Source organism: Podarcis liolepis (genome assembly GCF_965112155.1).
Source record: "Podarcis liolepis genome assembly, chromosome: 10".
Taxonomy (NCBI): domain Eukaryota; kingdom Metazoa; phylum Chordata; class Lepidosauria; order Squamata; family Lacertidae; genus Podarcis; species Podarcis liolepis.
Window position 1 is genome coordinate 18,435,890 of NC_139562.1, and position 27,869 is coordinate 18,463,758.

At 42.4% G+C, this 27,869-nt stretch overlaps 1 protein-coding gene across 2 annotated transcripts in view; it reads right to left on the reverse strand.

The window, feature by feature from the left end:
• The window catches only part of CACNA1C (calcium voltage-gated channel subunit alpha1 C), a gene marked incomplete at its 5' end in the record, with an annotated part of 445,655 nt that extends 425,933 nt beyond the window's left edge, over window positions 1-19,722 (reverse strand). The window contains 2 exons of one of the 2 annotated variants that reach the window (XM_083461732.1): window positions 18,746-18,860; window positions 18,975-19,722. In XM_083461732.1, the coding sequence (XP_083317858.1) occupies window positions 18,746-18,794 (49 nt within the window). Of the gene's footprint in view, window positions 1-18,745 lie in introns of both variants that reach the window. The other variant, XM_083461734.1, reaches the window with a different exon arrangement.
• Window positions 19,723-27,869: the final 8,147 nt, after the last annotated feature.

Here is a 27,869-nt window from a genome sequence, read left to right on the forward strand (position 1 = left end):
AGGCAGAAAGCAAGAAATTGGGAATTTGGGAACACTAAAGATTACATGCTCCAGGACAAAATTGTGTTGAATGTGACTGATAGAAGACTAAAGGAGCAATTGCGAAGGGAATTGGGGCTGAGTTTATAAAGGACAATAGACATCTGCAATGCCTCTGAAGTCACACAAGCACAAATTGAGCTTATGGCTGGGTCACATGGTGACAGGCTTCTGCAGGCTGTAACACAGAAGAGTATTGCAAACACCAGGAGCAAAGCCAAGACACAGGAGAGGGGAGAGCAAGACTGCCATGCAAGCGACATTCCCCCAAACAGCAAGACACATTCACCCAGAACCTGCCCTCCCCTCAGAATGCTGTCTAGAAAATTAAATACTTTTGCTTGTATACAGAGGGCAAACAACCCACACAGAAGACATAGACAAAATCCCTGGCCTGGAGCCTGAACAATGCCTCTTTATGCAGTTCACCAGGTTGGGGGGGGGGGGAGCTAATTCTGCTCAACCATGGTATTCCACCTTGACCATAAGGATGTTAACTACAAAGTTCACTTGGTGGCTGAGGCTGAAGGCAGCATTTTGCCTGCATACAACACAGGAACACAACGAAGAGAGCCACATTGGGACCCATATGGAGAGCCACACTGGAGCCCAGGCCTGAGCTTCTCACCCCTGTTCTGCATAGGTGAATTATCACATCCTGAAGAATGTTGTGGATCATGCCCTGGTAGGGAATATTGCATTATGTCAGGACAAGAAACAGTTCATAGTAAAAAAACAAAAACAAAAACAGGCTAAGTATATGAGACCTATTATCTCAGAATAAGAGGTCAGACCAATGTCAGCAACAGCTAGTCAATACAATAGCCAGACAATAAGAGACAGTGTAAAGGTTTCTGGGAACGAATGGTCTTCTCACAAAATATATATGGTGCAAATGATGAATGCTTGCCTGCTGTCAGATGCAAAAGAGGGCAGGGGTCCTGCACCTTTAATGACAAGCATACTATCCCCTTGGATGGACTCTTTGAGATGGGTATTGTAGGCACTGTTTTACAGTGGTTCCACTCCTATCTCCAGTGTGTGTCCAGAGAGTAGCATTGGGAAACTGTGTTACAGTGCCATGTTCTGTGCACCATGGTGTACTGCAGGGTACCAACTTGTCAGTGCTGTTTAACATCTATATGGGAGTCAGTTTTAGCAGCCCCCCATGACTTGGATGCAAGGGTAATATCCACCGCCGTGTGTTCAGTATTGTGGGCCCTATTTTATGGAACTCCCTTCTAGTTGAGGTCAAACAGCCTCCCTCTCTGCTGAACCTCCGGGGCCTTATGAACACATTTTAATTGAAGTCTCATTTTATCATTTTAACCAGTTTCCATCTTTTATGTATTGCATTTTTTGTACACCACTTAGTGACGATTGTAGTTGAGAAGCATATAAATTGTTGAAACAAATAGATCAAAAAGTAACTTATGCTCGCTACAATTTTCGGCTCCTATGGCACCTGAACTTTATATCTACCATCTTTCACATTAAAGCACCTACCGTAAATATGTCAGAACTCTTCACCAGCCTTAGTAAGTAAGATGATCGTGAATGATTGATTGGTTGGTTTTAATTTTTTCCAGAGGGGACTAATGATTTTGTATGCTCATTAGTATGAGGGAGGCTTATTTATAAAACTTAGTACTGTCTGAAAAGCAGGTCAAACTTAAGGTACCATATTAGGATGCAAGACACATTGATAATCAGCATGCAGGAGCAATGTTTCGCGTACTTGGCTACAAACACTGAAGGGGCTGAAAGGATACAGATCATTAGGAGATCCCAACTCATTTCCCTCCATTGTGAGAATTGCCTGTTTACTCCTAGTCTCTGTTTCCTTGTTTAACCATTCACTGATCTAAGGATTAAGTAGGTAAACACCAACACATCTTAAAATAAATGGAAGTATGAAGTTGGATACTCCAAGGATCTGTAGTAGGAGTGGTTTAATTAGTGCCTAAAAGATCTGGATGTAGGCAACAAACTTGCAAGGTTGTGGATGGCACCCAATTATTCTGGATGGAAATGCAAAAAGCTCCAGAAGAATCTTTCCAAACAAGGTCATCCCATGAAACTGGCAATAGATTCAGGTCAGACAAAACAAAGTACATATTTCACAACACCTAATTAAGTTATGGCATTTTGTGTCACAAGATGCAAATGACAGCCCCTAGTTTAGATGCCTTTTAAATCCATGCCTCATTAGTCATGATGGCCATCTAGAACCTCCAGATTCAGAGGCAGCATGCCACTGGAGTCTCAGTATTAAACTCCCTTATTATTGAACACAGTGGTAATTACTTCTGAAAAAAACAGGCAAAGAATTTTGCATTCAGTATCATTTCCTGAGGAACAACACTGCAAAATGATTTTATGTTCTGAAAATGTGACATAATTTAAGCCCCAGTTTCAAATGATACTCATGTAACATTGTTAATTCTTTGCTTTATGTACACAGTCATAGAACTGTACAGTTGGAAGGGACCATGAGGGTCATCCAGTCCAGCCCTTGCAATACAGGGATCTACTTCTCAATGTGGGGCTCAGACCCACGACCCTGAGATTAGGAGTCTCATGCTCTACCGATTGAGCCACCCCAGAACAGTTTGTTTAAAACAATGGTAAATCTAGTATAGTAGCCCACAACCTTGCTCCAACTCTGACTTAGTAAACCACTTTGTCAATGATATTGCACATGATTGCTGTTTATAGGAGTGGAGCCATCCAGTAAGTAAATTGGAAATGATATCAGAAGCAACATATGTGTCTTCAATAACTTTTCACATGTACAAAAGTTACTGTTAACTTTTTAGCTCATCTTGAGGAAGCACAACATTTCTCCAACCTGTGTTCTGTATTTAGTGTTATCTTCTTGGGCTGCCTGAAAACTAAGCAAGTGTGATCAGATATTCAGATGCAAAAACAGACACTGACAGCATTGCTCTGTAGATCCCTGCCCTAAATTAGGCACTGCATTCAAAAGATTCTTCTGTAATTCAAAAAGTTTTTAAAAAGTCAAGGCAACACTGTCCGCTAACATAGCTGTCCAAGGGCATTTTTAAAAAAGTGGGCGGGTGAAATGCTAAGAGAAGAGCATTCAGGATCATTGTTATGAGATAAAATGCCTGTGCCTGGCTTGCATCATAGCTCAGGAGCTGTAATGCACAATCTTGAAATATGTTCTTATATCACTGGAAAGCTATGCAAACATACTCTTTAACCAGTTTCTCTGTGACCTTTGCAGCACCGGGTGAACACAAATTCATGGGACAGGCTCTATAGATCCTTTCTAAAAATATAAATTCCGGTTTATACAAAAGCAGATTCATTGATCATTACTGAACACACATACATACACATGCCACACATACACTTCAAAAGAAAAACCATCACACAGTATAGACTTGAATGGGCTGTCTGTCAATTGACATTACAAAGTTACTCCATACCTTGCCGAACATTAAGGGATCTTAGTAATCTGTATGAAGTGCTTAATATCTCCCATGATCAAATAGTGGCAATTGTGAAGACATATGCTACAGCAGATTCTAGAATGTCAATATGGTTTTTAAATGAATGCAGTAATTGAAAGTTGCTTTATCAGGATAATTGCCCATCTAGCTCAGAACTGTCTGCTCTGACTAGCAGTGACTGTCCAGGATTTGAAGGTCTTTTCTTTTATCTGCTACCTGGCCATTTTTAAGTGAGATGCCAGGAGAACCTCTTCTACGTGCAAATTCTTCATGTGAAAACAAAGAATACCCAACGAATATATTTGAAACAAATGTAAAATTGAAATAAATATTAATACATAATATAAAGCTGTACTTCCTGGATCAATCACAATATACACAATCTGACACATGATCAGGATATTTTAAATATGTCAAAGACTTAACCTTCGTGGACTGCTGTAGGTTACACTCCCATTGTAAAGTTGACTAACAGTGAAAGAGGAGCCAGAGGAAGCAACACACTAATAACAGGGGGATAGAGAGGATGGGGAGAGACTCAAGAGAGATGAAATCTTAAGGATGCACAACAAACATTTTATGCAATATAAAAGAGTATCTGCATGTTTTTAGTGTCAATAGAAGCATTATAAATATGTTACTTTTTTATTGATATTCAAATGAAATTAGATCATTTAATTATAGTGTATAATGGCTTTGATTATATTATGTAAAGTGTTCTAACTCACTTATTGTCCCCCTGAAAAAGAAATGGGCCAATAAAAATATTTGGGTTGTATCCAATGATACTTCTACTCAGAGTAGATCCATTGGAATTTATGGACATCACTAACAGGTTCAGCAATTTCAATGGGTCCACCCTGAATATAACGTAGTTGGATGCATTTCTGTGCACCGGTTTTTTGCCTAATGTAATGACATTGCAATTTTCCATGTCTCTGCTAGTCATGTAACTCCTTAGCACGATGCAGGGGAATATTGCATGCCTCGCTTAAGTACTCCTGCATGGACAGAGAGAACAGTGGATTATTCCTATGCACCCTGCATCAAACCCATTTACCTTTATGAAACTGGCAATCTTTTTTTCTTTTTTAAAAAATCCTTTAAAAATTCTTTGGCATATAGGCTGGTTGATTTATTTGTAACGTTTTCTATATCACCAGCATTAAGGAAAAATATAACGGTGATGAACTGCATATAATTAACAATAAAATTTCCTTCATACAACAAATACAAAACACATCACAAAATATAACTGACCATCATTAATTATTCAGGTAGGTAGCCATGTTGGTCTGACGCAGTCAAAATGAAAAATTTAAAAATAGTCCAGTAGCATCTTAGAGACCAACTAAGTTTGTTCTGGGTATGAGCTTTCGTGTGCATGCACACTTCTTCAGATACACTGAAACAGAAGTCACCAGACCACACCCCACCACATAGTGGGAGGGTGGGGTGGGGTTTTTCTTAGAAGGGTAGTAGGAGATGGGTGATTGACTCAATGGGTATGGTAAACCTGTTGACGACTGTTAACGACTGCAATTAGTCCTACAGGAAAAAGCAAGGGATAGTATGCAGATGACCAAAAATAGCTTTAGCATGTGTAATGAGTCTCATACTGTCCCTTGCTAGTCAAGCACAGCTTACAGAAACCAACTCATTACCAGCACAGTCCAAGCTGCTCCCAGGGTGATTGTGTTTACAAGCTGGGCTGAAAATACATTTGTCTTTTCATGGGACAATCCCCTAATCTTGCATTGTGCACTACAGCAGAAATCTGGGAAATGGAGGGGAGGGATCATAACTGAAATAACTGAATTTAGGTGACTGAACTTTGTGTTGGATTGTGGCCTTCTGTTTTCTTCTAAAGCCTAAAAGTTCCACTATTTGTTTATTCAATGCAATGGTAGCATATGCCAGCCCATATAAAGTAAGACAGCACAACACCCAAGTCAAATTTACATCCCTCTGTTTCCAATGGCAACATGTTTTCTATACTCCCAAAGCAAGTCAGGAACAAGGGTAGACCAGAACTCTTTCCCATGAGTTGCAGTGTTTTGCATGGAGGAAACATTCGTGTGCAGGGAACATTCATTTCTATGAACCCCCATTTATAGTCTTGAATGGTACATCCCAGAGGATACTATTTTAGCAAGAACTAGACCCAAGGCTTGCCATAATCTCCCAAGTGTGTGCTTCAAGTTCCAGGTATATGCCCCAGAACTGCAGGTGTTGTATTCTCTACACTAAGTATGCAGATTGCAGATGTTTTCTGAAATGCTTTTGTGCCATACTGCAGTATGCAGATAACACAGTGCATTAAGATGGCGTGGTGATCTTTCCTGGCAATTTTACACATGTTATCTATCTCCCTAGCCCTCTCAAACTTTAAATATTTATATATATGCTCCTACATCACCACACACTCGTTTATTCAAGTGGGCCACATTCCAATCAAGGCAAAAGCTATTTACATGGAATTCCACCTCTGCGGGGTTATGCAGGGCATAGAGAAGGAACATGTACCTGAGTAGATTTTGATTAAATCTTGATCTAGGTACAAATGCCATTACATTTAACTGAATCAATGTGTTTAACTGGTACCTCATGCTGAGATAACTGCTCTGAAGGAGGAAAGTCCTGAAGGAAGCCAGGCAAAAGCAGGAAGCAAAGAGGACAAGGATGAGGAAAAACAGAGGACTCAAGAATGAAAGTACTGACAAAAGGACACATGAGTTTGGGGAGCACAGAATGGCGTAACCTGAGAAGGCTACAAGGAACTGGAGGAGTAGGGGTGGGTGAAACTGTCACTTTCAATGTCTCTCAATTTATCTCTCCCCTCCCCCCAGCTTAAATTCAGTTCTCCACACTTCTACATCAGTTTGCAATTTTTAAAAAAGCCTTGTGAAAATTCATCAGCATTTTAGTGCAAATTTCTCCTAATATACACACTTTGTAGGCAGTTTTGCCTAATACGCACATTTGTGCCAAGCAGTTGTTTCATAATATAATGCATTTTGCATGTTATTTTCACTGCTATATATGCATTTCTATGCACACCTTAACCTACTACATGCATTTTTATACATGTTACTTGACTGGAAAACCTCGTTGCAAAATTCAGTAAAGCGTGAATTTTGAAAAATGACAGTATTTCTATTTGCAAATTGTTTGGGGAAGTGAGAATTTGATAGGTTCACCTTTAAATGTGAAGTGAATCCATTTTCTCCCTCATCCCTACTGAAATGGCAAATGACAGCACAGTATCTCCCCCCCATCAGACCTCCATTTCCAACTTAATCACTGCTCATTTTCCCCCATCAGACCTCCATTTCCAACTTAATCACTGCTCCCCATTGCTCTGCCTCCTACCCACCATCCAGTCTTCCCAGCCCAAGCCCTGAAACAATCTCTTTCCTTCCCATTTACTGCTTCTTTCTGTAGCACAGAAGTCTCTTACATTCTGGATCACATTTATGAGCTTCCAGTCACGCCCTTATATAGCTCTGGAATTTGAGCACATGAACAGCCACCACAGAAGTGTCAGTGGGTGTCACAGTGGAGCTCTCTTACATGTGTCATGCACTTAAACCTTTTACCACAGAGACTCCTGTGGTTTTGAAATAAATTTTATGTGAAGTCACATGAACTCCAGAATGAAAACCATTGCTCCTCCTTTATCTACAACACATGCATTGTGGTGCTTGTAATGAGATAATTTAAGACAGGTTACAATTTCAGAATTAGTATTGTGGTCAATAATGCACGAAGGAGAGCAAATGCAGCTGGAATGCGATATGCCCAGACTGCCTTGCAGAGACAAACTCTGCAATTGTTACCCCATGTATCTTAAAAGCTTATTTTGTCTGACAAAATTGGACATGAAATCTGCAGAAGGGAACTTCACAAGTTCACCAATAAAGCATCACATTTTGAGAAGGCAGGCTTTGTAAATGCCCTTTTATATCCATTTGAGAAAAACAGACATCCCTTTTCTCTTTCTTCTCCTCTTGGAAAAAAAACAACAATCTGAAATTTGATCAACAACATGAGGGTAGCCTGTTCCCTTGTAATGCTTATAGGAAGAAATGTTGGCTTAATTACTTTATTAGTCCACATTTATTTTATAATTATGGTGTCATGTTCAGTCTTTTCAACTGTTTTGTTTTCTAAAACACCCCAAGGCAAACATTACATGCTGGGAACTAAATAATCTAGAAGCATGTTTCAGAATATGTTTTACGTTGAAAGACATTTACTAGGTAGCAACCCCTACTGAACATGGTGGAATCTTCTGCTGAGTAAAATGCATAAACAACCCATTTAGTGAGGATGAGTAAAAATGTTGGTGGTTGATGAGGGGAGTCCTCACTCCTTTTAAATGTTCCAACACCAAATTGCATTATTGCAGCTTCCACTGCCTCTGTAGCAGCGGTCGCCAGTGTGGCACATGCAGGCACCAATGTGCCTGCCAGTACCTTCTGTGGTGCCTGTGGAAGTTCTCAGTATGTCGTCAAAACTCTCCAGTGTACAAGAGATGGCTATTCCTGATCGGTTATTTTTTACATTGGCTCAGCCTCTCCGGCATGGAACAAGCCCCTTTAACATACTCACATTTCATGTGAACTAACTCAGTTGGTCTTTAAGGTGCTACTGGAAGAAAATTTTTTATTTTGACTATGGCAGACCAACACGGCTACCTATCTGTAACTCACATTTCATTGGATGCCAAGACTGGACACCCACCCAAGAGGTGCAAAGAGCTTTTATCTGTGAATGCCTTTTCCACATTGATGGGGGGCTGATAAGGGAACATATTCACACCATTTTGTGGCCATGTCAACTTTTCTGCCCTTTTAGATAAGGCAGAAATTCTGTGTTATGCCACGTGCCCGATGGAGCCATTTTGTGTTATGCACACTCCCATGGCAGCCATTTTATGACTGGTGCTCATGACATTTTTGAAAAATTCCAAATGTGCCCACTGGCCGAAAAAGGTTGTTACCCACACTCTGCACCTTCTTTCACTTCTGGATTTGAAATTGAAAGACAGGTCATCACACCTTGTGGGGCAACTTTGGGACAGAAGACTTAAAAATGCCAGTAAATGAGAGCTGATCAATATAATATAGTGGACAGGATTTAGACTAGAGCAAAATATAAAAAAGAGCAAATAGGCTGCTCCCTGTCATTATGTTTGAGTCCTTGAACTGTAACCTTTTTGCTTAGTCTTTCCCTTGCCTTGGATTGAAATATTAGATGCCACTTCTGTCCTATAATCTTTTAGGGTATGATAAAGTTGTGATTATTTTTTAGTTGACCCCATTCCCTGCAGATGAAATTTACTTCACAACAGCTAAAAAGCAGCACTCTTAGTTCAAATCTCATATCTGCAGTGAAATTTGCAAACCACACTTCTGAGCCTCAACCCCAGACCCCCAAATCTGCATTATGTGGATAAAAATACTGACTTATTGTCCAGGGTTGCTGTAGGATATAAAGCGGACCAAACCAGACAATATGTAAAATGCATGATTGCCTATAAATGTCTTTTTTATAATAATAAAAAGCAGCCACGAGGGTCCCCTATCTGGATCAGGGCCACAGCATGGGGAAAGGAAGTTAATTCTTTCCCCCTGAGCTGTTTTTCCAACAGAAACATTGCACCCTGAAACTTCTATTTGCCCTAAGAGGGAAGCTCCTGTGCAAAATGCACCCTTTAAATGATTTAATGTCATTATTAACTTGAGTTAAACCAAAGTACATGGTCAGAATAATACACAGGGTTAGAATAAGTGTCTTGAATAATACTAATAATCAATGATAATAGTAATAAACCAAGGGTTGTATCCAATGTTAGTTTGACTCAGAGTAGACCCATTGAAATTAATTGACATGGCTAACTTAAGTTCATTAATTTCAGTGGGTCAATTCTGAGCAAAGCATAGTTGGGTTCAGCCCAATGTCTAAATTAAATGGCCATTCATTGATTCCATCCTGCTGACAAATAATTTAATACTGGCACAATCCTAGGCATGCTTACTCAGAAAGAAGTCCCACTGTGTTCAAGGGAGGTTACTTCTTACTAGTAAGTCTGTTTTGAGTTTCAGCCTAATGCACTTAATTTCATAGTCAATTCAACCGTCATATTGTTACAGCAAGTTAATAAGAAATTGTCACAACATTCAGCACATGTAATAATTAAAGTATGGTTTAGTTTGCATTTTGCGTATGCTCACATTCACACAAACAGTTGCTTAAGTGTAACAAACCTCAACTGTTGTTAGTTCCTGTACTGGGCTAGTTCAAATATCATGAAAATGGGCATATACCATTTCAGAGTTCAGGGACAGGGAAATGTTTTTCTTTTTTAAATGCTGCTCAGTGTAAAAAAACTGAACATGGAAATCAAGAGTATAAGGGAGAAGCCTAAAGACAGACTTTCCGAGCTGCTAGCTTTCAAAATGCAGGAGAGTTTGATAAAGGGTACTATTTATTTTGTAGCTTTACACCCTTCAGTAAGCATTTCAAGGGGGGTTCATAAAGAAACAATCAACATAATAAAATAATGAAGCAACAATCAAAAGAACAGCAGTATGAAAATCAACACTATAAAAACCATCTTAGTAGGTGTTAAAGTCTCATCAGACCAAGACCAATATTATAGATAGATAGATAGCTCTGGTCCATGGGGTCACGAAGAGTCGGACACGACTAAATGACTAAACAACAACAACAAAAGATAGATAGATAGATAGATAGATAGATAGATAGATAGATAGATAGATAGACAGACAGACAGACAGACAGACATGGCATTCCTTCATCCACATTTTGAAGTGCTGTAGCCCTGGGAGGACTTTACTATGTGAGTGCCCCCACCCCAATCGAAATATCTGAATTCAGATAGACTAAGAGAGGAATGAAAACAAGGCGGAAACAATACTGCTGGATCACTTTTAAAGACAAGTACATATCCCTGTTCCTGAACCATAAAAATATATTTCAATTAGCCATTCTTCAATACAACCTGTGGTACTTGGGGGGGGGGGGGAAGCACAGAAGGTGATTACTCATTTTGGGAACATCTGTATATATGTGGGGGTTTTGGTTTTTTTAGCATTACAGAGCAATTTATTTGACCTTAAAGAGTTTAAACGGAGTTGCCACTAGAGGAAAAGCTCTGCTAGAACCAATTAGAGGAGCCCCTTAGACAGTTGCCTAACCTAAATAAAACTTCTATCTCGAAGCTTGCCATCTTTTTTTTTAAAAAAAAAAATCCTTTTACGGTGAGTTGAGTGCAGAATGCCCCTGAATACATGCATGCATCAGTGTTGCTATTCAGCCATGATTTCAGAAGGACCAAAATGAGCAGAGAAGTACAGCTGCAGTTCACTTATAACTCCAGCATGGTTATAAAGCTGCTTTTTATGTAGGACACTTTGGGTCGGGGAACATATTTGTCATTTCTTTATGCTCCTGTCCCACAACTGATCTTCGTATTTCGCCTTTTCCATTCTGTTGTGCAAAAACAGAAAAAGAAAGAAATACAATGACAGTAGCTAAGGGCGCTTCCAAACAACATATTTATTGAGCATTCATGCTGATTTGTTTGCAGGGAGATGAGGCAACATTGGCTATTAAATGAGCACTTGTTCTGATTTGTGTGCCGGTTAAATGATGTTGCACCAAAGCTATATTATCGTACATTTTCCTGTGCATTTCCCATCACTTTCCTTATTGTTCAATCTTTTGGGGAACTGGATTTGTTGCACAAGATCTCCCAAGCAACTATAATTCTGCAGCCTGAATTTGTGTCTGAATCCTACCCCCAAACAACCGCAGTCTGGAAACGTTATATTATAGCACAAGACGACTTGACACTAGGGTAGCCAGGTATACATTTCCAAAGACGACAGTGATTTGCATAACACTTTGCACATGCTAATTTATATGTCTACATGTACATTTAGAAAAAAATGGCTATTATTTAAATAGAAACAGAATACATCTCACCATAGCAGGGAACAAGACTGTGAACAGGTGACCTCTGCAACTGCCTACTCAGTTTGCTGTTCAAGTGGCAAACTGTGGATGAGCAACTTCAAGACCCCTCCTGCTCTCCCTCCTTATGGTTCTTTATCTTTAAACCAGAGTGGACGGCCCTTCATATACACAGGATGGGTCTCTGTAAAGAAGGACACTCGACCACCTTAACTGATGTACAGATGCAGAGGATGGGACTCCATTAACCCTTTTCTGTTGTGGTTCTCCAGCACCATAGACCACAGCAATAATTTATACACAACCCCTCTTGTCCTTTCCCTGTCCATCAGCTGTTTGCCCACCATCACCTTCCTGGGAGTCATGCATTCTAATTTTTAAACTCCCAAATGCTAATGTTACAGTTTGAGGGTAAAGACTAAGTAATCATTGGCTATAGAATTATAGCAAAGACTGTGTTTGTTTGTTTGTTTGTTTGTTTGTTTGTTTGTTATTAAATTTATGTACCACCCTTCACCAAGGATCTCAGGGTGGTTTGCAAGATAAAAACGCAGAAATACATAACATAGAAACAAACAAAAATGATAACTCCCCTACGAACACACACTTTAAAAGACCATCAATTGTTTAATTAAGCCAAAGGTTTGGGAGAAGAGGAATGTTTCTCCCCTGGAGTCTAAAGATATGTAATGAAGGTGTCGGGCGAGCCTTCCTGGAGAGAACATTCCAAAAATGAGGAGCCACTGCAAAAAAGGCCCACTCTCGTACCTCCACCCTCCAGACCGCTCATGGAGGAGACACACAAAGAAGGGCCTCAGATGATGATTGCAGGGTTCAAATCAGTTCATATAAAAAGAGGCAATTCTTGAGGTATTGCGGTTCTGAGCCATTTAAGGTGTTATAGGTCAAAAGCAGTACGTTGAATTGGGCCTGGAAACTAATTGTCAGCCAGTGCAGTCAGGGCAGAATCGGTGTAACATGCTCAAACCCTCTTGCCCCAGTGAGCAACCTGGCCGCTGAATTCAGCAGCAGCCTCAGTTTCCAAACTGTCTTCAGAGACAGCCCCACGTATAACGTGTTGCAGTAATTTTGTTCACCAGCACATCTACACTCAGCAAGCAAGCAAAATTCAAAGGGTTGCTTTTGGATATATATTCAAGATTAATTGCAACAAAAACAAAAAGCAGCACCTATTGTTATTACTTTTAATTTCTCCTTGCTGATAGCTCAGCTGGTTAGAGTGTGGTGCTGATAACACAAAGTTTGCAGGTTCAATCCCAATATGGGGCAGCTATATATTCATTCCTGTATTACAGGGGGTTGGACTAGATGATCCTCAGGGTCCCTTCCAACTATACAATTCTAATTCTATGATAGAGAGGGGCCTCTTAAATGGCTGCACCTGAGGGTACTTAGAAGTGCAACACAATCTTTACTCAAAACACACATATTTACTCAAAAGTAAAGCCCACTGTGTTCAAGTGAGTTTACTCTGAGGTCAGTGTGCATATGAGCCCAGCATTTACAAAACTAAAAATATATGTCCTCACAATTAGATGCATAAACATCATCTAACTTGATAACCCTAACCTCAATCCAATAAATACTTAAATTTGGGGACAAATTTAATTTTGAATATATATCACACTGCATGATTTTTAATCACAGCAATTCAAAACAAAAACCACAATTTAAGATGAGAGATTATCAGCATAATTTCTGAGAAGTCACTTCCATCCCAAACACTAAACGCCTGCGATTAATACTGCAACAATGTCATAATGGTGCTTGGATACTGATATGCCATAATATGCGATGTAATCAGAATGATGTAGCTGTACTTCACAAGCGAATAGCAGAGAACCTGCACAAGCGATGCTGACACGAAACCCCACACATTTATTAAGTAAAATAGAAACATCGCCACCCGGCCCCACCCCCACTCACCTTTCCCCCCTCTACCTCTCTCCCCATTTTCTTCCTAATGTAACACTAATGTCTCAACAAATGAAACTGATCTGTAAAAATGTTACTTGGAATAAAAAAATTAAAAAAAGAATGATGTAGCTGTACTTATGCTCCACCCTAACAATTTTTATGCTGGTGAAGCACACTTTAAGACTGGCTTGTAAAAATGTCCAACGTCAAATTGTCGAGCTGAACATAGGAAAGAAATAGCGAGAGTGAATTAATGGGTAGATGGATTTCTAGTGAGCTTGTGTTGTAACAGGATGAAACGAAAGTCAACCATAAATTATGAACTTTGGGGAAATGCACTGGTAATTTTTACATATGAAATTAAGGCCTAAAATCTTTCACTCTTTAAATGCTGGCTTCTCCTCTGCTGGGAATATACAGTATTACCGGTACTTGTTTACAAAGACAAAGGGGAGAGTAACCTGATGTGTCTAACTAAATCCCTTTATGTAACATAGTTAAGAAAGTTATTTGGGGACTGGGGTGCAGGGAAGACTGATGAGGAACAATTTCAATAAAAAGTGGGAGGGGGGAGAGACCACAAGATGACCTAGTTTTGAATACGTCCCAAAAAGCCCTAGTTCTGGTAGCATAAGAAACCAGTCGGAATCTGCTGAAATGGCATAACATAAGCAAAAACCAAAAGTGAACAGAAAGCATTCCGGGTGTTTTTGCATAAATCGTTTAGAGGATCTTGTCTATGAAGAATAGAGAGTCCTGCCTTTGGCGTAGATCATTTATTAATATAGGATGGGCAAGTATCCGTAAGCAGTCTCTCCTGACAATCAGGACACATCTACACTGAAAATGTATGCAAGCTTTCTATCACTTTTAACTGTCATTGCTCCCCATCATGACCAATGATTTCTGGAGCACATAGTTTGATGAGGTTGTTGATAATTTGTTTGGAGATCCCTAGCACCTATCGCCTCTCACAGAACTGCAGTCCCCAGGATTCCCAGGAGAGTGGTATATAGATATGCTCTGAACTTTCCAATTACTTAGGTTTTTTTTTTTTTACTCCTTAGCCCTGTAGCACCACCCTCTGGCAGAGGTAGAATCCCCACAGCACCATCCATCACCATGCCCCTCTTCATAATCCTGTCGTGAAATAACTGAAAGGCTCATTGCTTAACTCTTGGGCCAGCATGTTTCCCCAGATAACAGCCCCTTTCTCTGTCAACATAATATAGCCAGCACCATGTAGTGACAAGCTCTGAAGCACACCTGAAATTATAGTTTGTAACTCAAATGGGTCAGCTGACCTCCAGGCACTCCATAATGTGTATAGAGGATTGCAAATCAAGATCCCTCCTCCCTAATTAATCAACTCTGTAGTTTTACCAGTGCAAAGTGTTCACAATAAAATACCTTACAGATACCTATCTGAGTTGATTCTGAATCCCACATGCACTTTAAATACGATGTAGCTAGTTGTAAAAGCTTTTTCTTGTACGTCCTCAATCATCCAGCACAAAAAACACATATAGTCTAAAAAGACATATGCTCAACAGTAAAAAGTAATTATTTCCACCACCCCACCCCACCCCCGAAAATATTGTTTATTAGGTGGGACAATTAAATATGCAGAAGGATTATTTTTATTTTAAAAAAATTAGTAACAGCTCAGACAACTCCTCTTTTCCCCTGCAATAAATGAGGAATAGAAATTGTACTGGGTCCTGCTAAATCCAAATATTAATAACATTTCTGTCTGTAAGCTATAGAATGAGAATGCTTTTTTAAATTTTAGGGTCACAACTTTATTTGTTTTATAATTGTATATTTTATTGTTGTAACCCATTCTGGGACCCTGTGGTAAAGTGTAGGAAAGAAAAAAATATTAAATAAGAAGAACAATGTAAAAAGAACACATATTTTTATAAGTAAGAAACTAAGTGGTGTGGGTGGATAACAATAAAACTCTCCTGTTTGTATTATATAGTTTCCAGTGCCTTATCATGTGGCTTGCTGACTCCCTAAGTTCCAGTTCAGAAAGTCAGGTAAATTAGTTGGTTGATATGAGCACAACAATAAAGGACAGGTGAGGCCTACTCCAATTCATCTTACCCAAAGTTATCACACAGGTTATCATGTGTGTGTGCGTGTGTGCTAAGAATTCATTTCTGTGCTGGAAACTGCTGGGGAAATGTTACCTGAGAAATTCTAGTTCCCTGAAATTAGACTCTTCCAATGCGAAGATGGGCAGCCAGATTCTCCCTCTACAATAATCTTTCTAATCCTTTCCTTTCAACACTTTTGCTCTAATTATACCACTCTATCCCAGGATTAGTGTGTTGTAAATTTTGTTCTTCGCCATCATCACCGCAAACCAATACATAGTTTGGGCTACAAAATCTATGGAGACCATCCTTATAAAACCTAAGGACTGAGACCTTGGGAGGAAAAAGGTAGCAAACTTGTGACGAATAACTGTATTGTTTAAAATCAGGCAAAGGGTGATTAGTGAGGATGGAAGTTTTCAAAAAGACCTTCAAGAAATGAAACGTTTACAGACGGTTCTTTATTTGTGATCATTTTCGGGTTTAACCCTCATGTCATGTTATTGGGGGGGAGTCAAATAAACACAAATTATTATAATGTTCCTCCCGCCACAAAATGTGGAGTTTCACTGCAAAAGTGTTGCCTTTTGCCTGGGAGCAACAAGAAATTAATCTGCAGCAAGAAAGGAAGGATGGCAACCCTGCTCTCTCTATATTATATAATCACTGCAGCTGGTAAGTAGGGAGCTGGATTCAGGTTGCCATAGCATTTGGCATATTGCTATGGAGGCCGAGCTTTGGTCCACTTATCAGTAGCGGTGTCAGCAGCAAAGCACAAAGCACACACATACTAGTGCGTGACAGAAGCACATGGCTAAGAGGACAAAAGCAAAACAGGGCACGAGATGCAACAGACCCAGCCTCTCACCTTTTTGGGGTACTTGTTATGGTATGGTGATGACAAAAAAAAATATAATCTTTTCAGGTCGGTGTATTACAAGATTTTGACCACTGGAACTTTTTAAAAATCTACACAAGCACACAAGTGTGCCACAATCAAATGCACACTTTTATACACGTAGATTTCACTCTCTCCTTAAGAATGGCCCAGGTGTCAAAAGGGCTAGGGCTTGTGCACTTTTAAGAAATGTGGAGAAGGAATGTAGGAGCTAAAGCTTTCTGGTATGTCACACCTGCTGAGATTCCCTGTTTAACACCATTATAAAAAGGTGCAGGGGTCCTGAACTCTCCCCCCCCCCAACCTGGACACCCTTCTGCCACTAACAGTGAAATCCCATATAAATCTACTCAAAATTAAGCTCAGCAAGTTGAATCCAGAGGACCCCAAGTAAGCGGATATAGGATTGCAGCCTAAATCCCTTTAGGGCTAAGCAAAGAAAGAGTTCAAGCACATATATTTCCCACTTTGAAAGAATAAGTATCTGAGCCATTGGTTCAGTGCTGTCAACTCCAACTGCCTTTCCTATCTTTGGTACCTTGAGATCCCTATACTTGAAAGAAAACTAAACTGGAGATACTCTGGATTGATCTATTTCCACATGGAGATAACTGCTTGCTTCCTACGCTATGACACACAGTGCCAAGAATCTCAGCACTCTGGTGCTACTGGGTGAGATGAGAGGAGCAATGACAGGTGGTAAGAGGAAAGGTAAGGGGCAGCCTGCCTTATCAGGGAGTGCAGAGAAGATGGAAAGAACAAGAGTCTTAGGGACATGCATGTGCACAAGCATACGCGCGCGCACACACACACACACACACACACACACACAGCTGCCAGCAGACTTCTCTCTACTAAGACAATCATGATGATGGGTCTCTTTGGTACATCTATCTAAGCAAGAGGGGTGGGGTTGGAACCACCCAGTAGAAGCTAACCAGAAGGGTCCAAATCACAACCCCTTTGGAGGGGACTGCCAGGAAACGATAATAACTTGGAGAGTTAAAAGAAAAGAAAAAAGTTATCTCCTCACCACCCTTGTTGATTTGATCTAGCTCCTGGTCTCACAAGCTGCTCTTAAAAGCACCTCCAGGGATGTTTGGCTCGGATAGGTACAGAAAAGGAAGGGTGTTTCCTACTTTCAATGTTTAAAAAGCAATCACCACCACAGCAGGAGATCCTCCTCTTTTGGGGTATATAATAGGTACATAACACACATATTCAGCAGCCCTCCTGTGTCTGTCTGGCGTCAGGATTTGCCTTCTACCTATGAAAAGGAGGCCACAGTCCTCTCGAGTGATGGGTGGCAGAGAATAGCAGAGGGAGGAGGTAAAGAGTCTCCAACAGCGCAGTCATATATTTAAGTCTCATCGAGTTCAATAGGGCTTACTCACAAGTAACTGGGTATAGGTTGGTTGGCAGCCTAGGCGGCCCTCTCTTGGGCAAGGGATTTCGAGACGTTGCAATTAGGTTCCAATTAATGAGGTGAGAAAGAGATCGAGAGCTTTGCTTCCCAACTGTTGAGGCATTGCCACCCCAGATATCCCTAAGAATGTTCCACTTCCTCTACTAACAGCGCAAGACTATGCGGAGGTACTTGGAAGTAAACTCCACTGCATTCAATTGTGGGTAAGTGGGTACGTAGGACTGCAGACGGCCACCATACAGCCCTTTCCTTTGGAGTTGAACTTAGTGGAAGTTACTTCCGAGCAAACATGCACTGGATCGGGCTGCAAAATCCTGAAGGGAATGGGGATTGGGAGGGCCCCCGAAAATGACCCCAACTTTCCCCATGCCTCCAAAAACATGGTAGGTGTTTTTTTTTTATGAGGAAGGTTAGCCCGCCCTGGAAGAAGCAACGAAGACGAGATCTGAAGCAACAACCCTCGGTCTTGCAAACTCCTGGACGTCCCTCCTGCCAGCTCCACACGCTCTTCCACCACCAGAAAGCAACTTTGCCTTGCTTAATATTGCTGGTCAAGGATAAGGCTGGGGGAGGAAAAGCGTGGGAGGGGGGTTGCTTGGTGGGCTTGTTTTGTTTCCCGCGACCACCAGCCTTGACAAGATCACTGCATCAGATCTCTCCTCATGTCACCCGCGGTCCCATCTGCGTGGTGGCGGCGGAGGACTATCTCCCACCACCCTTTCCCCTCCCGCTCTTCACGTTGCTTTCTCCAGCATCTTCAGAAGAAGGAAAGGACAGTAAGGGGGAGAGGGGGGAGGAGAGGGAGACGGAGGGAGGGAGTGGGGGAGACAAGACTGTGGGGTCTCAGGATAGAGCTTACCTTGGTGGTTTTCTTCTGGGATGTACATCCTCTTGTTTTCATTGACCATTTAAGTAGAGGAACGAGGAGCACCCCCCAAAAAAACAACCCAAGCAGGAGTCCAGGGTTTTAATTCCTCCAAATCCAAAAGGAAAAAAAGAAAAGAAATAGCAACAGCAGATGGGGTGAACAGTTCACGGAAGAAACCGGAGCTTCTGCGACGATTAAAATTCCCCCGTTCGGTTATTACCTGATTCCCATGATTGCATCAAAGCCCAAAAACTGATCCTTTCCACTACTGCCTCCTTTAGTGCAATTGCAAAGCATCCTCAGAGAACATCCGGGACCCTGCCAAAGAATTGAGCCCAGCACCTCTGGCCGCTGCTCACACCGTCGAGAAGCGGCAGAAGGAGAAGCGGCTCCTTTAGATCTTTATTGTTTGTTTGTTTTAAAAAGAGGAGACGGTGGGGGGAGAGGAGAAAAGATCAGCAAGGGAAAGGAAGGTGGGAGAAAACAGCCGAGGGGAGGGGAGGGGGGGACACCATAAGCATCCAAGAAGGGTGCTGGAGCGGGGGGTGGGTGGGGAGAGAGAATATCTCAGGAGGGTTCAAGTGTCTTTCTTGCTTAGATCCACCAACTAGGAGAGGGAAGCGAGCGGGACTGAGAGAAAAAGGCGACCTCGAAGAGCTGTTCCAAGGCGGCTGCTTCTCCTCTTCGAAGCCAATTCCGCGCGCTCTGTTGGCAGGGAGCTGTTTCTGCAGAGAGAGCGCTAGTCCCAGCCCCTCACTCCCTCCCCTCCCTCAGCAGAAGACTCGCTCCCGCTTCTCTCCCCCTCCCCTCCTTCCTCCTTTAGACAGACAGACAGACAGACACCATGAACACTTCCAGATGTTCCAGCTGCGGCTGCAGCAGCAAGCACCTCCCCTCGCTTTTTTTAGGAGCCGGAGGACTTGATCTGAAAGTTTAACATGCCTCCCTCTGCCCCTCGCTCCCCTCCCCTCGGCTCACTGCGCCTGGCGGTGGGTTTTTGCCGCTGCCGCTGCTGAAACCTTTTCTACAGACATGACGTCAAGAAGGCAAGCTGAATCTGGCTTGCATGGGGGGGGGAGTGGGGAGGGGGGTCGTGGTAGGTAAAATAGGGGTTTACGTTTTTTTTCCTTCAAAAAAGTAACAGACGGTTGGAAGGTTCCCCAACGACGCAGGTCGCCTCTCTTCTCCGCTCTAGCAACCCTGACACACACCAACCACATCCACCCCCTCCGTGTGATTTGTCAATATTGTGCTCTCTCTTTAAAAAAAAAAAGCCTGCAATTTTCCAGCGCTGAAATTTATCTGTGATCTGCATGTTAAAGAAGGGACAAAATAATGTTGCTAGAATCTGTAGCAGCTTTATTAGTGTTTTGTTTTGTTTTGTTTTGTTTTTAGGGGCGGGGTTGAACACACACACACACACACGTACCCAATAACAATAAATCATCACAATAGCAATAAAAGGGTTGCTGGTGTGTTGGATTTGATCAGTTGTTGCCGAGAAGCTTGGTGTACACCTACACACACACACACACACACACATAGAGAGAGAGAGCGCTAGCAGAGGCGAGAGAGGAGGCACAGATGTTGAAACGGATTAACTGAGCCGAGATTTTCCAAATCCACAGTAGACACACCGGAAAAAAATAATAAAAACCTGGGGTTGGAAGGAGAGATGGAGGGGACGTTCCTCCCCTCCACCCAGCGTTCCACCTCCCTCCTGCCTGTCGCTGGGGTAGGAGTCCGCTCTCTTTAGGCGTCCCCACCTTCCCCAAAGCAGCCGAGATGCTGTTGGCTCCTGGGAAGCCAGGCAGGCAGGCAGCGCGTGTGTGGCGCGCCTTATCTGGGGCTCTCGCAGGGCTGCCATGTTAAACAAGCGGTGCAGAGTGGATCGTGCCGTGTGTGTGTGCCTCTACGTACACTGCACGTCCCCCTTTATCCGAGCATGCCGCCACCTCTCCATCGCAGCGATCTGAGAAGCTAATCGGGTCTGAGTTGCGCACTTGGGGGGTTGCTGGCTAGCGGAGCGCCGCGATTCTCCGAGAAGCCGGCGAGGCGCGTCGAGCTCCCGGCTTTGATATGTGTTTACTCGGAAGCAAGACCCGCGGAACGCCCTGTTCCCTATGTTCCCAATACACGCGCGTTGCGTCCGGGCTGCGCGCTTACGCATGAGTAAGCCCCGCGGAATTCAGTGGGACTTGCTCCCCAGCAGTGCGGAAGGGCAGGCCGCTAACCAACGGCTAAAATCCAGGCTTACAGAGCGCGATTCGTTGCTAGAGGCGCAGCAGGAGTAGCTCCTTGGTTCGCTCGCCTTTGCGAACAGATCCGCTCCTGACACGCTTATTCGCTGCACCGCGAGAGGTCATTTGAGTTTAAGAGGGTCTGCGATGCGAATAGGGTCCAGGGATGCAGGTTTAGGGTTGGAGGGTCTTCTCAGCCACTGGGCGGTGGGAGGCTGGGGGCGGGACAAGCGGGAGAACTGAGGGGTTCGTGGCGAAGGCGCCAACGCGCGAACTTTTCGCGGCGAAGTTTGCTAGAGGAAGTTCCTTCGCCTTGAATACTTCACAGCAGACACCTTTGGGAACAGGGCGGCGACGGGAGAGCGAAGCAGTTTTAAAAGCACAGCGGTACATTACTGTGAACGACACACAGCCAACAACAGGTTGGGGAAGACAAGAAAACAAATCTTAAAAGGAAATTAACAGCACTTAGTTGTCCAAATGCCCCTCCTACCGCCGCCATTCGCTGTACAGCTGCTCAGTTTTTAATCCCATCACAAGTGTGATCACAACACCTCTGTCGTGTTGTCCTAGCAGGCTTTTCAAGTGTTAGCAATTGGCCGGGAGGTAGTGCTTTTGAAACAGGCAGGCTCTTCTTCATATGAGTGAGAGATGGAGGATTAAAGCATTAACTGATTTGTCACTACCAGAATCTGGTACCTGCGGCTAAAAATCCATCTGCTCAGTTCGAAATCTGGAGGGTTACAAGTTCCTGGATTTGACAAAAGAGTGTGAGTAGTCCAGGATATTTAGGGGATGTGTTTGAATGAGAGCTAAATGGTTAAAGAAAGGAATTTATTGAGTGGAACAGAGTTAGACTTCCCACCATCCCAGACAATGAACATTTAATTTAGGTATGAAGGGAACGACAGAGGACGAAATGGTTGGACAATGTTCTCGAAACTACCAACATGAATTTGATTGAACTGCGGGAGGTAGTGTAAGACAGGAGTGCCTGGCATGCTCTGGTCCATGGGGTCACGAAGAATCGGACATGACTAAACAACAAAATCCCTGCCTGGACAGAAAAAAATAACATGTTTGGCATCTGCCTGGCTACTGTAAGCACAGGATGCTGGACTGAATGGGCCTTTGGTATGATCCAGCAGAGCTCTTCTTAAAGGTAAAGGTAAAGGGACCCCTGACCGTTAAATCCAGTTGTGGACGACTGGGGTTGCGGCACTCATCTCACTTTACTGCTCGAGGGAGCCGGCGTTTGTCCGCAGACAGCTTCCTGGTCTTGTGGCCAGCATGACTAAGCCGCTGACCAGAAGGTCAGCAGTTTGAATCCCCATGATGGGGTGAGCTCTTCTTAAACGTAAAGGTAAAGGGACCCCTGGCCATCAGGTCCAGTCGTGACCGACTCTGGGGTTGCGGCACTGATCTCGCTTTATTGGCCGAGGGAGCCGGCGTACAGCTTCCGGGTCATGTGGCCAGTATGACTAAGCCGCTTCTGGTGAACCAGAGCAATTACTGCAATTCTTACGTTATTCCACAATTGGCTTTAATCTTTGTTAAAACACCAGTGTCACTGCAGGTGCCATATTTAATATCATGTGTGGTTAATACTTTTAACTCTGTAAATTAACAGCATTAAAGGATACAGTACACTTTGTGGAGCTCTGAGGCAACAGCCTCAGGTGGCAGGATCCACAGGGGCAGCAGATCCAGGTGTAGAACTTTCTTCCCCCCTTGTTCCCAATGTAGATCTTCACTCACCCCTTTTTCCCTGGCGGGGAGGCAGGCACCGTCTTGCATTTTCCCACAGGTGCAAAAATGTATTGGCCAGGCCTCTATCTATGCTCAACCTTTACCCATCTGTCTATATTGAAAACCCTCAAACATAACCCTCAAACAGTAATATGCCTTTCTTCCAAAGAAAGCAAACCTGTACCCCTAGAACATCTCACTGCTTGGAGTGGGGGCAATATGAACATAACAACATAACAATATAACAATATGAAATGTGGGAAACTCTCCCCAGTTTCTTAGAACTAGCTACATTCCCTTGCTTCCTGTTTTCTGGCTTCCACATTTATTCATTATGCACATACTTCCTACCAAGAACCGACCAGTTCTTCCTGACCTTAAACCTTCTGCAGTAATTTATTCCAGCTCTTCATTCTCCCTGGCTTCCCCTTTCCGCTGATCCCTACTTCTTCTAAATCTTTTCCCTCAATCCTCTGCCTTTCCTCTTCCACCATTTATGTCATTTGAATTCATATGGTTTTTATCTGGAATTGAAGCTGCTCTGAAAAGGTTTTATATGTGAATAAAAGAATATGAAATACCACCCCCCAAAAAGCACCCTCACTTGGGTCTCTGCTTCTTAAACTGCTATTTATTCTGTTACTCCCGCCTGCTCTTCCCCATTGCTTCTTTGCCCAGCACTTCCACTCTTCCTATCCTTTCCTACCTACCCATCAAGGTATTTTGCTGCCCTGAACAGTTGCAATGTACACTCAGAAACCTCCCCCCAGGATCATGAACTTAAGCAGGATGGTGGTTGTGATGATGATCTGATGACAATTCTGGCCTTTTAGACAGAAAACTGTTACCATCCTGATCACTAAAAAGGCACAGCTTCCTATGAGGCAGTAAGAGTCACATGGACAACATACATGCACATGCAGCATCCCACACGAGGAAAACTCAAGTGGAAAAGGCCTTAACACTGCCCAGTGTCGCTATGGATAGAAGAGACGTGCATTTTGCTTAGAGCCAAAACATCTTTCTGTTCAAGCAATGTGGGCTGTTTCCAAGAAGAGATTATTGTTCTCATTGCTCGGAGATGCTGATAAACAGGAAGGAACAGGTAATTATGAGGACACTGACAGTGCCATCCTATGCATGTTTACTCAGTGGTGCTTATTCCCAGATAGAGGGGGATAACTTCCACAACACAATTTGAGTTACATCACCACAATGTGATTTCCTCTCTCTTTGATATTCACATGGTCAAGTGGCCTATGACAGTAGCACCTTAAGGCAGGGGTGGCTAATGTGTTCTCCTCCAGATGTTGTTGAATGTTAATTCCCATCAGCTCCGACCAGCATGGCCAATGGTCAGCGATGACCAGAGTTGTAGTCAAGCAATAACTAGAAGGCAACAAGGCAGCCACACCTGCCTTAAGGCTTATTCAGGTGGCCAAGAAGATATGTAAGCACAACTTGAGTGTGACACTATTGTATATTATACATGACTTTCGTTCTCATTTTGTCGTGGAGATATACTTTTCTGTTGTTTTTTAAGAAACCTCATTTCCCCCAGACCTTTAACATAATTTTTTTTGAAAAATGGAATAACAGGCTTTTGTGGTGTTTTTGTTTTTTTTAAAAAATCTCCCTATGTGGCTCAGGAAGCCACACATTTATGGACTGCATTAGTCTGATGTCATCTTCCAGCCAAATCACATATGTACACAGGCACATGTGCAAGTTGTCCTTTCCATCTAGAAATCTCTCTCCTGTCCTCTTGCCTCTGCCTGCCAAAGTTCCCACCATGGGACACTATTCAGTCCAATTACTGCAAACAAGACTTGGTAGAAAAACAGCACAGAAAGCATTCATATATATATATATATATATGCAGGTTTTGGTGTCTTCGGGTGTCTTCCCGTGTAAGAGTTGGGGTGTCTAGGCGACGTTTCGACGAGGTCTCACTCGTCATCTTCAGGCTGGTGCTTTCGGCTTCTTGTTACTGGAACAGAGCAGGATCTCAGTGTTTGAGTTCCTATAAATACTGTTGAGGGGGTGTGGTGTATAGCCTCCAACGTTCTGGGCAGAGAGGAAGTTCCCAGGTTAGTGTGCCTTTTCTTCTTTTGTTCCTTAATTACTTGAGGGATATCTTGAGTGATTTCTTGAGTGATATTCTGATGTGTTCCTCACACATCTCAACAGCCTACACCCCAAAATACAATTCACTATGGAAATAGAAGCCAACAACCAACTTCCCTTCCTTGACGTCCTAATCTACAAAAAACCTGATGGCTCCCTAGGACACACTATCTACCGGAAAAAAACACACACCAACCGCTACTTACATGCACAATCACACCACCACCCTGCACAAATAAACTCCGTAGCCAAGACTCTCATCTCCAGAACCAAACGCCTGGCTGACAAAGACCACTTGACAACTGAGTTACAGAATCTCTCAAATGTGTTAATCGCCAATGGATACCAGCAAAACAGGGTTACGAAGCTAATCCAAAAAGAAACACCCCCCAAAAACCAAGACACAGAAGAAAACAATGGCATGGCCCTCCTTCCTTATATCAAGGGCACTACAGATAAAATTAGCAAAATCCTCCATAAACACAATATCAAAACAGCCTTTTGCACCAACCAAAAAATAGCCAATATCCTCAGAAACCCCAAAGATAAAATCCAGTTGGAAAACCAAGGGGTCTATGAAATACCCTGCAAAGTCTGCCCAGCCACGTACATTGGACAAACAAACAGACGAATAAATGCACGTATCGCAGAACACAAGAATGCCGTCAAAAAAGAAGAAAAAACTTCCTCTCTTTTCCAACACATGAAAGAAACAGGACACGAAATTAATTTTGCAGATTCCAAATTGCTCTTTAACATGGAACATCACCACAAGAGAATAATCATGGAAGCCATCGAGATAGAGAAACACCCTCACAACATGAACAAGCGTGACGACACGTCCCGCCTGCCAGACATCTGGAAATTAGCCCTCCCCACAAAAACCGACACCAGAACCAGAGGCACACAGAACGCCATCACCAATCAACCACACCAGACCCAAACCCAGACCCTCTCCACAGATAAATTACAGACACCATCCAGTAGCCAAACCATAGTGGCACCTCCGGATGCTGCACCCCCCTGCAATCCCTACACAGATCTGGCTGGCACAGGGCACAAAACCACAGCTCGCCCCTATACACGAAGCCAAGCCAGAGCACAACTAAGTGCAGTACAGCCATCTTCTCAGAAAAACTCTTCACAAGCTCAAGAGGTCAAGACACGAAAGCTTTAGCAACTAATCCACACTTAATGACCCACCTAAGTGGTACTCAGAATATCACTCAAGAAATCACTCAAGATATCCCTCAAGTAATTAAGGAACAAAAGAAGAAAAGGCACACTAACCTGGGAACTTCCTCTCTGCCCAGAACGTTGGAGGCTATACACCACACCCCCTCAACAGTATTTATAGGAACTCAAACACTGAGATCCTGCTCTGTTCCAGTAACAAGAAGCCGAAAGCACCAGCCTGAAGATGACGAGTGAGACCTCGTCGAAACGTCGCCTAGACACCCCAACTCTTACACGGGAAGACACCCGAAGACACCAAAACCTGCATTCCTGTACCCGTGAAAATCTACGAAAGCATATATATATATATATATATATATATATATATATATATATATATATATAGTTGGCACTAATTACTTTAGCCCAAGGAAATTTTTATCATAAAATTAAAGTTGCCTGATTCAGCATTTCTTCAGTCAGTAACTTACTACAATAAAAGAGTTACACAGTGGAGCCAAATGTGCATTCATGATGTGGTAAGAAAAAAAAAGAAAAGAAACCTAGCCAGCAACCTTAAGAAATGAAACACATCAGCTTCCACTTCTATGACCTCATGCTAATTTTGATAATAGAAATAGGAACATGCTGCTGTGTGCTACCTCATATAGTGCTGTCTGGAGAGGGTATTATTGTGTGCACCTATTCATTGATGGGTACTTCCAGATGACCTGTTTATTGAGCATTCTTCCTGATTTGTTTGCAGGGAGACATGGCAATATTTGCTGTTTAATGAGCATTCATTCTACTGTATTCTGTTTGCAGGGAGGTTAGATGACATGGTACCCCTGACATGGCACCCCTGTCAGGGAAGAAGGAGGGGTATAAATAAATATATCATAATTCCCCCACACTTTCCAGTGCATTTTCCTGTCACTTTCCTTACTGCAAAAAAAATGCAATTTGTGGGAGAAGTGGCTTTGTTGTGCAAGAACACTAACAGACTTTAATTGTGTAACCTGAATTGCCAGTACCTTACGGAATTCCACCCAAAAAGAACAGCAGTGTCCGTATGATCACTGACCTTTGACCTTCTACTTTGTCATGTTCATTATCTGATGGCAGCCCTGTTTAGGGAAGCTTTTAATGTTATTGTATTTTAATATTCTGTTGGAAGCCACCCAGAGTGGCTGGGGAAACCCAGCCAGATGGGTGGGGTATAAATATATTATTATTATTATTATTATTATTATTATTATTATTATTATTAATTATTATTATTATTATAGCTGACTGGTTGGGTCTATTAAAGTTTGGTGTAGTTAACACAAGTGCTGGACATAGCTTAGGAGATAGGTATTCAAATTTTTCCAGCTCTGAAGCAAACCAGGTGGCTTTGTGGAAGACACTCCCTCTTAGGCTAACCTGCCTCTCAGGTTTGTGGAGAAGGCAAGTGAGATAATATGCCACAATATGCTGCTTGAAGGAAAGGTAGAATAAAAATGCTGTTAGTAATGCAACACTGTGCTGAATTGTTCACAATATATGTTTCTGAAAGATTTGTAAGATTTCTTCTTATAAAATACAATGGAATTGTCTATTCCCATTAAAAAAATATATGCCACCTTGAATATAAGTATAGGCTTGCAAGTATCTTAACAAGTAAGTGTGAATGAATCAGTAATCATTAAAATGACACTTCCTGAAGTGGATGAAATGGAGAGAAAGGTCATTTTCCAACTATCACCATATTATAGGGTGGGTCAATAGCAAGGTTTAATACGGTTTCAAATTGGATGGGGGACTACATGCTGAGATTCCCG